Below are 12,378 nucleotides of genomic sequence, written 5' to 3' on the forward strand. Positions count from 1 at the left end.
TAAATTTCGGAAGTTACTGCCAGAATCTCCCTGATTTTCTTCACTATTTGATCACTAACAAGTATAAGCCTATATGAACATAAATATAACATATACATGCATATCCAAGTTATGAACATGTATAAAAATATTTCCAAAGCTCAAAAACACCATATTTCAACCAAAATCAATTATCCAAATTCAAGTGACTAATTCCAACTTAAGGGAATTCCTTACCTTGTAAAGGATTTCTAACACTTAGGAAGCAATTTTGGATCCTTTCCCCAATTTTCACCTTAAAACCTAGGTTCAAAATCAACACCATAACATCATGTATCAAGAAATTAAACATAGATTCATAACCTAGGAAGGATTACAAAGCTTTCTACCGAATAATATCGAAAACTTACCGAATAAATTGGAAGTTTAGAAGGATTTGGCTGGAACTTTGGAAGAAAAAATGGTGGAAGATGATCACACTCTCTCTCTCTCTTTTCGGCATTTGGGGAAGAAAAGGGAAAAAAAATTCCTTTATATTTAATCCCAACTTATGGGATAAGCTTTAGGAAAAAAAATAATAAAATAATAAAATATCTCCACAACATATCAGTTGTGGTCCAAACAGATAAAGTTTCGGTGGAAAATAATCCAGAAAGAATAATTTTCGAAACCACAAATTTATTCCAGTCAAAAGCTCCAAAATGGGCTAGGTTCGGTACACTGCGGAAATTTCGCGGTGTACGATCAGAAATAAATTTCGACCCTTATAGCTCATCCAATTTCAACTTAACTAAGCAGGAAGTTCATACTTAGTCATAACATGCCTAATCATCAATTTCTAAGGAAATCCGAGCTGAAAATTCGTCCTCGAGACTAGAAGCAAGAGACCTTATTGAGGATACAAGTTTCTTTGACTAGACCGAAATCGGATCTGGACATGGGGATTACGGTCCTGCCCCAAGTCTTATGAATGTCATAGCCTAAAGATATATTTTCCGACCCTTAGACTTATCGGAAAGACGAGGGGTTACAGTCTACCCTCCTTAAAAAGAGTTTCGTCCCCGAAACTCAAAAGCATTTCAGGCCACGATTTTTCCTTTTGGCTTTGACACTTACAATCCAAACTTTCAGACTCTCAGTCCGAATTACTCCCCTTAATTTCCTACATCTGGCACTCATTAATCAAGAGTCTGCCAAGTTCCTCCTTACTATTGTCCAAACAGATGACTCAAATCTGATCAAATTCAATCACTGTTCATGAAGATTATTCAAATCTTCCTTATAAACAAATATCCAAATCTATCTGCTTTTCTCAAAGATTTCACAAGTTAGGTTCTTAGGTTAATCCTAACTACGTCAGGATTCTTCTACCTAAGATTCCGATTTCCACTTATCGGCAGATAAGGATGATATAAACGAATTTGTAGCTCCAGTATTAAATAAAACCAAACCAGGTACGGAGTTTATAGGGAAAGTACCAGTCCCGACGTCGCTAGCTTGCGTCTGGGCACTATTAACGACGTAGATCCTGCCCTGGTTCCCTGTGCTGCTGGCTCCGAACGGCAGTCTTTCTCTATTGTTGGGATTGGGAACAACATTTGTTAGCCTCCCCTGCCTGGCTTGTGGAGGGACATTCATTCTGCTGTTACTGGCTCCAAACGGTTCTTGTCTCGGGTTCCTGAAAACTTCTCCTTCCTGGTTCTTATTCGGGGATTGGTTTAGGTAGCGGCTCGGTCGAACGGAGCAGTACCTCCTCGTATGCCCTTCCCTACCACACTGGTAACATATAATCTTCTCCCCGAGGCAAGTTACCCCGGGATGACTCCTTCCACATTGACGGCATGTCTGATTTCTCCCTTGACTCGTTTCCCCTCTCAGATATCCTTGCCTCGGGTTGGATTCACCTTGGCTAGGTTTCTTGTTACTCCACTCAGATTGTCCTTGCTTGTCCTCGGCCTTCCTTTTGCTCCGACCATAGACTGCTTGTTGATCAAGATACACCTGGTAATGATCGGACGCCCTGTTATATGCTTCCTTGAGAGTAGAGCACATAAATGGTGCGATCGCGCTTCTCACTCCCCAGTCTAATCCTCTTACAAATCTCCTTGCCTGGCTTGCCTCGTCAGGTACGATGTCCTGGGCAAATCTCATCAACTCAACATACTTATCATGATAAACTTGTATTGTTGTTCCTTGTTGTTTCAGTTGCAGGAATTCTTCACATTTGATGCCCTTAATTCGTTCAGTGTAGAATTGACCTCTTAATTCCCCCTTAAACTCTTCCCAGCCAAATCCTGGGTCTCGTAGAAGATTAGGTCCAACCGTCGTCCACCAGTTATCCGCAGCTTTGGTCAGGTAGTACACTGCAGAAGACACTCGCTGCTCTTCAGGACAATTCACAGCGTTTAGCAGTTTATCAAATGTTCTGATCCATTCTTCTAGGATCACTGGGTCTTCTTCCCCCGCATAATACGGTGGTCGTCTATATGCTATAGCTTTAGTAATATCCACCCGTGGTTGCACTTGGGCTTGATTGTGAACTTGCTGAGCCATCATGAACTCAGCCATCTGTTCCATTGCCATGGCCATGCGGTCCATTGCCGAGAGATCATTGTTATCCCTAGCAGGTACGTTTCGTCTAGGAGGCATCTCGCTGAACAAGCGATTCTGAGTTAGCTTTCTTAAAGTTAGAAGTTAGAATTCGAGGGTCTAACCATTAATCATATTCATCAGGTAGGTATCCCTACCATGGCATAACAGTAGCAAGGCATCATGTCAACAGCCGACTTAAACCAATATGACCAACAATCAGCATATATATGCAATGACAAGTAGTAATTATACTACGCAACAATTAAATCACAGATTATACACGGAATGACAAGGTACCCCGTTCTCTGTCCGGCCTCCAGCTCCAGCTCCAACTCCAACAAGGTCAACACTTGGGTTAGAACGACTTACGACCTTAAACTGACTCGAACCCTAAGCTGACTCGAATCATAGGCTCTTATACTAACTTACGACAGAGCCCAACTCATTCTATTGCCCAAAATAAGGACCTCAAAACCATGCTCTGATACCAACTTGTAACACCCCAATTTCTGCTCCGACAACTATTACAATATGCGTAATATAACGCTGCGGAAGCTTACATCTTACAGCAGTAAACTGGGTGCTACCGCCACACTTAGAGTGAAGCCTATCACCTCTTTGATAAAACTTCCACTCTAAGTGCACAGGCTAAAAGAAACACACTCAACATCAACACCCCAAACATCAAAATATAATATTCTAGGCATATATATTAATATCAAAAGGTATTTATAAGAATTTGCCCGACGGCTGTTATTTACAAACTTCGGGTCCTCCACTGCCCTAACAGACTAGAGCCAGCCAAAACTAAGGCTACCAAAAGATATATATACACAAAAAGAGAAAACCATCCAAAAACTTCCCAACTCTGGCCCTCTAATCCAAACTTCGGTACACCGGTGTGGTGTACGTGCCCCAAACGAGGTGCCACTCTCCCTCGAACCACATGATGTGATCGAGGAAGCGACACTCGACTAACATCATTGACCACTCGTCACGAAAATCTCGTGGGTCGGAGTCCCACGGACACGGGTAGCGGACAATGAACTCGATAGGGTCAGAACCGGGAATAAGCTCTATGGGGTAGTACCCATACTGAGCATTTGACTCATCTACTAAGTCCAAAAAGGAATAAGGATTGACTGGGCTGACTGGGGTTGTTGGAGTATAGTCAGGGGACGCTGGAGTATAGTCTGGAGAGCTTTGAGAATCGGGTGGAGAATAGGGGTCTCTGTCCGGCGTGTCATGCAAAGTCTGACCAACAAAAGTAGGTCCCGGGCAAACATGATCAGGAGTGTTTGCCGGGCTACAGGATCCTTCACTGGATGACATCTGAAATGACGTACACGGTGAAGTGTAATTAGCACAACGGCTAAGTAAGGTAATCCATTTGTCACTTTCATCAGATAAAAGTTTTGACAAATAATTCATAAAGGTAAATACACATTACCAAATATGGTGTCCATGCCTTTCATTACTGCAATCAACAATTAATGCCATATAATCACAAGCATATAATGAGTATATAAGTCACAACACATTTCCTTATCAAACTTCCTAGTTCATCAAACTAGGTTGCCTTTGATTTCTTTTCATACAGGATAGGTTTTCAGAACTATCCCTGTCTATCACATATGTCAATGCCACAATTATGACTTCTAGTTGTCTTCAATTATGAAAACGTTACTTAGTTTCTGACTAGAAGCAAGAGACCTTATTGAGGATACAAGTTTCTTTGACTAGACCGAAATCGGATCTGGACATGGGGATTACGGTCCTGCCCCAAGTCTCGTTCGTGATCCCTTGGACGAAGGTTCATCATTATGGTCCCTAGTTTGGCCCCACCTAGGTCCATAAAGCTGATACCAACCCGAAAATGACATGAGTATCTATACTTAAGTGTGCACACCCCCACGGCCTACGCCTGACTGAGTGATATAGAAAACTCCCCTGCGCCTGACTGAGTGACGCAGAGCCTCCCTACGCCTGACGAAGTGACGTAGAGACTTGGCGAATAGACTTCGCTTTACGTATGAATAAAACCTGCGCCTGACTGAGTGACGCAGAAACTCCCTACGCCTGACGAAGTGACGTAGAGGCTTGGCGTATACTGCCGTACATATATTGAAGAAGACCATCGGTACTATAGCCCGAGGTAATATAAATGACAAGGTCCTCTTTAACTTCTTGAAACTAAGGTTTTAAAAACATTTCCCCTCCTTTCTCATCTTCTTTTGGACATTTTCCACAAAATCAAGTCCCTATTTTGAAAACAATTACCATTCTCAACTTGGTTCACAAGTCTCGTCTCTCAAAACATCTTTCTCAAAACATTTTCCATCATCACACTACACATTTGTATATATGCATACCACATAAGCCTAACACTTTCCACATATTTATGCATATTCACTTAAGGTACACATACCAAATATATACATATTACAACACTCCATTTAAATATACATACATACTCATATATGTACATATATTATAATACACACATTACACGTATATATATATATACATACCACATATATATATACTTAATACTCATACCATATATAATATGTATATATTACTTATATACACATGCGTAGGTTATGCTACACATCCAATATATATAAATATGTAATACTATTTTCATATATATAAATATATCACACACATACATATACAGTATATATATACCACACGCACACATCATATATATATTACACACACTCACAATTATCATTAACACATCAATAATCATACTAAGCATAATTCAGAAAATTCAGCTTGGCGCAGTCCGAAAGATTGAGCCGGTAAAGATAGTTCCCGAACTCTTTTTCACTTGAAATTTTTATGGTAGAATCCCAACTTATAGTACTTGATGTCCATAAAAAGTTTTGGTCATTTTGATCCACGAATAAACACAGAAAATTCCATTTTTGCCCTTGGCAGTGGGCTGTCCGGAATTCTGTCTCTCCCTGGACCAGTTTTGGGAAAAATTCCGAAAACCATACTTCCACTACTCCGATCATTATGAAATTTTATATGCGGGTTCTACACTTATAGAACTACATGTCTAAAAAAAAAATTGGATCAAAATACCTTACCAATTTTTCCCAATAAATTTCGGAAGTTACTGCCAGAATCTACCCTGATTTCCTTTCACTATTTTCACAAGTATAAGCTCATATGAACATAAATACAACATATACAAGCATATCCAAGCTATGAACATGTATACAAAAATATTCCCAAAGCTCCAAAAACACCATATTTCAACCAAAATCAATTATCCAAATTCAAGTGACTAATTCCAACTTAAGGGAATTCCTTACCTTGTAAAGGATTTCTAACACCTTAGGAAGCAATTTTGGATCCTTTCCCCAATTTTCACCTTAAAACCTAGGTTCAAAATCAACACCATAACATCATGTATCAAGAAATTAAACATAGATTCATAACCTAGGAAGGATTACAAAGCTTTCTACCGAATAATATCGAAAACTTACCGAATAAATTGGAAGTTTAGAAGGATTTGGCTATGGAACTTTGGAAGAAAAAATGGTGGAAGATGATCACACCTCTCTCTCTCTCTTTTCGGCATTTGGGGAAGAAAAAGGAAAAAAAAATTCCTTTTATATTTAATCCCAACTTATGGGATAAGCTTTAGGAAAAAAAATAATAAAATAATAAAATATCTCCACAACATATCAGTTGTGGTCCAAACAGATAAAGTTTCGGTGGAAAATAATCCAGAAAGAATAATTTCCGAAACCAAAAATTTATTCCAGTCAAAAGCTCCAAAATGGGCTAGGTTCGGTACACTGTAGAAATTTCGCGGTGTACGATCAGAAATAAATTTCGACCCTTATAGCTCATCCAATTTCAACTTAACTAAGCAGGAAGTTCATACTTAGTCATAACATGCCTAATCATCAATTTCTAAGGAAATCCGAGCTGAAAATTCGTCCTCGAAAATTTTCCGGTTCGTGACCGGCACGAACGATCGCAGCTTAATGACAACTATACCTCCGTATAAAAATTCCCTTGACATATCGGGAGATCATCTTATGAATGTCATAGCCTAAAGATATATTTTCCGACCCTTAGACTTATCGGAAAGACGAGGGGTTACATAACCACTGTATGTCATCAATCCTAGCAAAACAGTTTCTAAAGGTCAATAGGAGCATTGATGTGGGACATCAAAAATTCATTGCAAATTGTGCACGAGCAAATATTGGGCCAACAAAATCATTTAACTTGTACAAGGAGATGGTTGGGGATTTTTCCAATGTAGGTGCAATGAATGTTGACTTTAAGAACTTCAATAGGGATATTAGAGTATATATAATTGATAAGCCTCCAAGATACCCATAATTTGAGTACATATTAGGGTGTTTTGTCACGCTTTTAGCATCCTTACATGATGAATTATGATCAAATATGTTTTAAATTCACTAACCAACACGCAAAGTTACTTTTAGCCTAAAGGAGGTGATACAGGAGTCCCTGGAGCCAATGGGAACGAAAACCGAGCTTAAGGAACAAACTAGGCAAGATCGGAGCCCTGGAGGACCCAAGAAGACTGCCACACGCGTGTGAGTGCGCGTGGCCACAATCCAGTAGCCTCCCATGCACGATCACACACGTGTGGAGCGGCGTGAAGACTGCAATGCGCGAATTTCCCTAGGGTTGCTTTTCGGAGACTATTTAAACCCCCTTGATAGATTTTCAGAGAGGATTTTCCAATTTTAGAGAGCTCTTTTCTATTTTTCTTAGAACTACCTTTTCCATTTTCTTTTCCCAATTTTGGGAAATATTTTAGATAATTTTAGGAGTAGTCTAGATAATTTCTATTGTAGAAGACAACAAGCTTGGATTGAAGGATCACTTCACTCTAGGTGATTTCTATTACATTTCTATTATATTTTATTATCTTGTTCTTGGATTGAATTAACTTTTGTCTTGAATTTCATATCATGAGTAGCTAGTTTAATCTAGGGATTTGGATTGTGTGAAGATATGTTGCTAGTGTGATGATCTTATATCTATTTTTGGATCTAAATGCTTAGATTGTTAGGTTATCTATTCTTGTCTATTGATTGTTGTTTTGATGATATCTTGTTTGGATTTGGCCAATCTAGATGAGAGATTGAGCTCTTGACTCTTTCATGTCTCTGATTAGAGTTATGATTGAAGCTTTGTAGCAATCATAGATCCTATGGACTTCTTAAGAATAGTAGGATAGTGTGTAGCTTAAGTGTTTGATAAAATTCCTCTTAGAACTTTGGATGCTTGAAGGTATTCCCAAGTCCAAGAAGCCTTAGTACACAAAGGTGGAAAAGGACTAAGAACACACTCTTGAATAGCCAACATCTTTGTCTTGTTTATCCATTACCTTAAACACACCAAGATGCAACATAGATGAACACTATCCAATCCCTACCTCTTTACATACTTTTCAATCTCTTTTATTTTACACCATTTTCACTCAAACCCAATCTTATGAACTCCTTTCGCTTTCAAACCACCATTCACCACACTCAAATCCATTGCATGACTCAATCACGTAAACACCCGAACACTTGACACACCTCCACGTCCTTCCTTCGAGATCGACACTCGGGGAGTATTTTTTTTTTTTTTTTACCAAAATGTATGTATATACCATCATAAAACTAAAGTCTGTACAGTGGCCCAAAAGTGACCATATCAAGCAAAGGGTACAAAGTACTATCTATCAAAAAAGTGCAACGCACTTGCTACTCATTGACTTTCCGTTTTAACACACACATATCTTTTGACACCTCAACCCTACGCAAAACTCCAATGTCAATAATAGGTGCTGATGGACAAATGATTGTGAATAACTTTTTTAAGAAAAAGGAGGTGTGTGAAGCATTTTATTTTGCATATGACATTGATGAAGATGAGCACTTGTGCAAGCTTTTTTGGGCAGATCTAATTTCAAGAAGGAATTTTGGCTGTTTTGGGGATGTAGTATCTTTTGATGCAACGTAACAAACTAATAGGTTAGTTTAACATACTGCACATACATTTCCTATTAAAGCGCATGTTTATTGTTTTCCAAAACACGAATTTACCACTGCCTGAGCATTTATTTTATGTGTCATGCCTTAAATATTATATTTTGTAGGTATGACATGGTTTTTACACCGTTCACCGAGATTGATAACCACAAGAAAAGCATTACATTTGCAGTTGGATTGTTGACAAAAGAAGACATTGCATCCTATGTTTGGTTATTTAAACACTTTAAGAAAGTAATGGGTGCAGAGCCAAAAGTAATCGTTACTGATCAAGATCCAGCAATGATACAAGCAATTCCAGCAGTATTTAATGAAGCTAGGCATCGTTTTTGCATGTGCCACATTATGTGCAAGGTGGGTGAAAAGGTTGGTTCTGTGCTAAGTAAGACTGATATTTTTAGGAAGAAATTGAACTCTGTTGTGTAGAGCTCATACTTAGAACCTCTTGAATTCGAGAATGAATGGAAATCGATCATGGAAGAGTTTGATTTAGTCAATAACAACTGGTTTGTAAAAATGTTTGAGTTGCGCAGATTTTGGATACCAGCCTATTTCAGAGATGTTCCTATAGGTGGTTTATTGAGGACTACATCACGCTCAGAAGGTGAAAATGGTGTTTTTAGTCGATTTACTATACCTCTCTCTAGTCTTGTCCAGTTTTATATGCAGTTTGAACATGCTTTGGACTCTCAAAGACACAATCATGCAAAACTTACAAGTGATAGTGAGAGGAACATCCCAGAAATGAAGACACATTTGCCCATTGAAAAACATGCTTCAACTGTATACACACACTCTATTTTATATGATATTCAGAAGGAAATATGCACAACATGTTTTAATTGTCGAGTTTTGAGTGTTCGAGAAGATGGTGACATACTATATTATGAGATCAAAGATGACAGTGATAGAAAGTTTACTGTGGAGCACAATGTAACTGAAAAGAAAGCTGTTTGTAATTGCAAGATGTTTGAAAGAATTGGATTGTTGTGTAGCAACACTTTTGTGGTTTTAAGGATTTGAACTTTGATAAAATCCCTATGAAATATGTGTTGAATCGATGGACTAAGGATGCATCCTTAAAGCCTATATTCCATATTGATGGTCTCACATTTGATCAAGGTGCAAGAATGGATGAGAGGAAGGTGTTATTGGCACAATTGTGGGGTGATATGCAGTGTTGTATTGGTCTAGCAGAAGAAGCAAAAATGGATAAATTGATTGAATTTTCACAAGTGATTAAACAACAAAAATTGATACTGATGACAGAACAAGCTGATTTATCTCCTATTCATAGGAAGAATGTAGTTATAGAGTCTTATTGTGAGTCACCTAAGCCTTCCGAGATCTCTATTCTACCATCAAGAAAAGAAAAAAATAAGGGCGATGGTAAGCGTATGAAAGGGAAAAAAGAGTTAGCAATGGATGCATCAAAGAAAGGTTTAAGAAAATGCCATACATATGATGTATACTTAGAAAATGACAACCGACATGACATTAAGAACTGGCCACTTAGAAAGGAATTAACAGATGAAGAAGATTGACCATTTTCATTTTTTGTAAGGCCAAACAGTATGAATTACAACATTTTAAAAAGACGAATGAATATTTTATTATTAGGTTTAAATATTTGCACTATATGAGTAGAAATCATGCACTACAAGTTATTATAAAAAAAAATGTGAGTTCTATATAATTTCATTTCAAATAGCTATAAGAATGTGCACTTTTAGGCACAAAAATGTGCTCTGTATAGCAAGAAAATGTGCACTATAAACATAAAAATAACATAAACCATGGTTAATGCCTTGAATTCTAAGGATGAAGTATGTGAACTGTTAGGTTAGAATATTTGCACTATTAGGCTTAAATATTTGCGCTGTATGAGTAAAAATTATGCACTACATTCATAGAACTATATTCTGATTTCTGATATAGACAATGTATCAAAACAATTAACATAAACATGATCCACAAATATGTCAAATGCCTGTACAACAAAAACACCAGTTTCAACAGTAACACAAACATCAATCACCAAATATTTCAACAGTAATATGAGTAAACAAACACCAAATTGTGAACAAGCCATTCATTCTTGAAGAACTTCATTGCTTTATCCTTGTTTTCATCCCGGAGTTCATTGATTTGGGCAGAGAGTATCGCAGCAGCGTATTTAACACGAAGCCGGTCTAGCTGGCTTCGATTGCCCTTCACAAGTCCACAATCCCATTCTTTGGCTAGAGACCCCATGAAGGTTTCCATGTGCCACATCACATATACCCCACAATCCTCCTTGTTTTCATTATCTCTCCATGCCATTTTAATTCTTGTTGGTTTCACTGATTTGAAACAATTGGATTTTGCCTCCAAACCTTACTCTTCAAGTACTCCATGACCATATATTTCTGCAACATCATGCTTAGGTTAGCAAATCATATTCAATCCAAAAAAAACAAAACTTTTTTACTAAATAAAATGTTTTTAAATACTCACCAAATCAGAAGGCACTTTTCCATATTTCTGATCACTTGACACAACTTTTGATGAATTATCAATGATATCAATTCTTTGATTCTTAATATTGAAGCATATCACATATGAATGCTCTGATGCAATCATAAGGAAAAACATCTGCATTTGGACAATCAAATCAATATATTAATATTTGTTTGGATAACTTATATACCATAAGCTAGACCTATACATTACCAAGTCAAGGGCAGGGAGTTTAACGTGTGGAAATCGCTGAAGCTCATGATTAAGATTTTCTTTAAATCGCTCTAGCCTGGCCGCATCATCCCCTCGGGGGTCCACCACAGTGTAGGACTGCATTATTCATACATTAATAAATAGTTGCTTAAATAATCATCACTTAATACCCTATTTTGTTTTATTCACTTACACATGGATATGTTGTAGCAAAAAACCTAGAAGGCGAATTTGGATCTTTAAATCTTTCTATGTCATTCAATATGATTGACCATATATCTAGCACAGATGCAATAACATATGCATGGTCCTTCAACGACAACAACTCCATCCTCATCAACATTGTCGCCCCAGATCTGAAAACATACTTTTCACTAAATTTCCAAAATTAAAAATGTTAGATATATAAACATTTTCAAAAGATGGTTAGTAAAGTGAACTTAAAGACAGAACAACATGCACTATTAGGTAAGAAAATATGCACTTCTAGGCATAAAAATGTGCACTATATGAGTAAAAATCATGCACTACAAGTGACTATGAAAAATAATATAAAGTCTATGCAATTTCATTTGATATAGCCATAAGAATGTGCACTGGTAGGCACAAAAATGTGCTCTGTATGGCACAAAAAGGTGTACTATAAGCATAACACTATCCTAAACCATGGTTAATACCCTGAACTCTAAGATTGAAATACATGCACTGTTAGGTCTAAATATTTGCACTATAAGGCATAAAAATGTGCACTATACGACTAAAATTCATACACTACAAGTGATATATAGTCAGTGCATCAAAACAATGTAATGTTAACATACATAAAAATTGATCAAGAAATCTTACATGTCAGCATTTGGATTTTGCATTATCCACTCTTGATACACCTTCTCTGTAGCTGTCAAGAATTGACCCACATTTATCTGCCGCACCATATAAGGAGACCTCAATGAAATAGTAATCTTGCGGCTCCTTCTTTCTCCTTCTTGGTTCTCAACCATTTGGATCTCAGGTGCCTTACCGCAATCATCCACAATGATTCCTTTGC

At 37.5% G+C, this 12,378-nt stretch overlaps 2 protein-coding genes across 2 annotated transcripts; one reads left to right on the forward strand and one right to left on the reverse strand.

Moving 5' to 3' along the window:
• Positions 1-1,350: 1,350 nt before the first annotated feature.
• LOC116013112 lies at positions 1,351-2,628 on the reverse strand. The gene has a single exon (XM_031252768.1). It carries the CDS (start codon positions 2,626-2,628, stop codon positions 1,351-1,353), a length of 1,278 nt encoding a protein of 425 aa, XP_031108628.1.
• Positions 2,629-9,092: 6,464 nt separating this feature from the next.
• On the forward strand, positions 9,093-10,162 carry LOC116013113 (protein FAR1-RELATED SEQUENCE 4-like). Its single transcript, XM_031252769.1, has 2 exons — positions 9,093-9,569; positions 9,614-10,162. The coding sequence occupies exons 1-2, from the start codon at positions 9,093-9,095 to the stop codon at positions 10,160-10,162; spliced, it is 1,026 nt and encodes a 341-aa protein (XP_031108629.1).
• The last annotated feature ends 2,216 nt before the right edge of the window (positions 10,163-12,378 follow it).

This window comes from Ipomoea triloba, chromosome 3, assembly GCF_003576645.1.
Source record: "Ipomoea triloba cultivar NCNSP0323 chromosome 3, ASM357664v1".
Classification (NCBI taxonomy): Eukaryota; Viridiplantae; Streptophyta; class Magnoliopsida; order Solanales; family Convolvulaceae; genus Ipomoea; species Ipomoea triloba.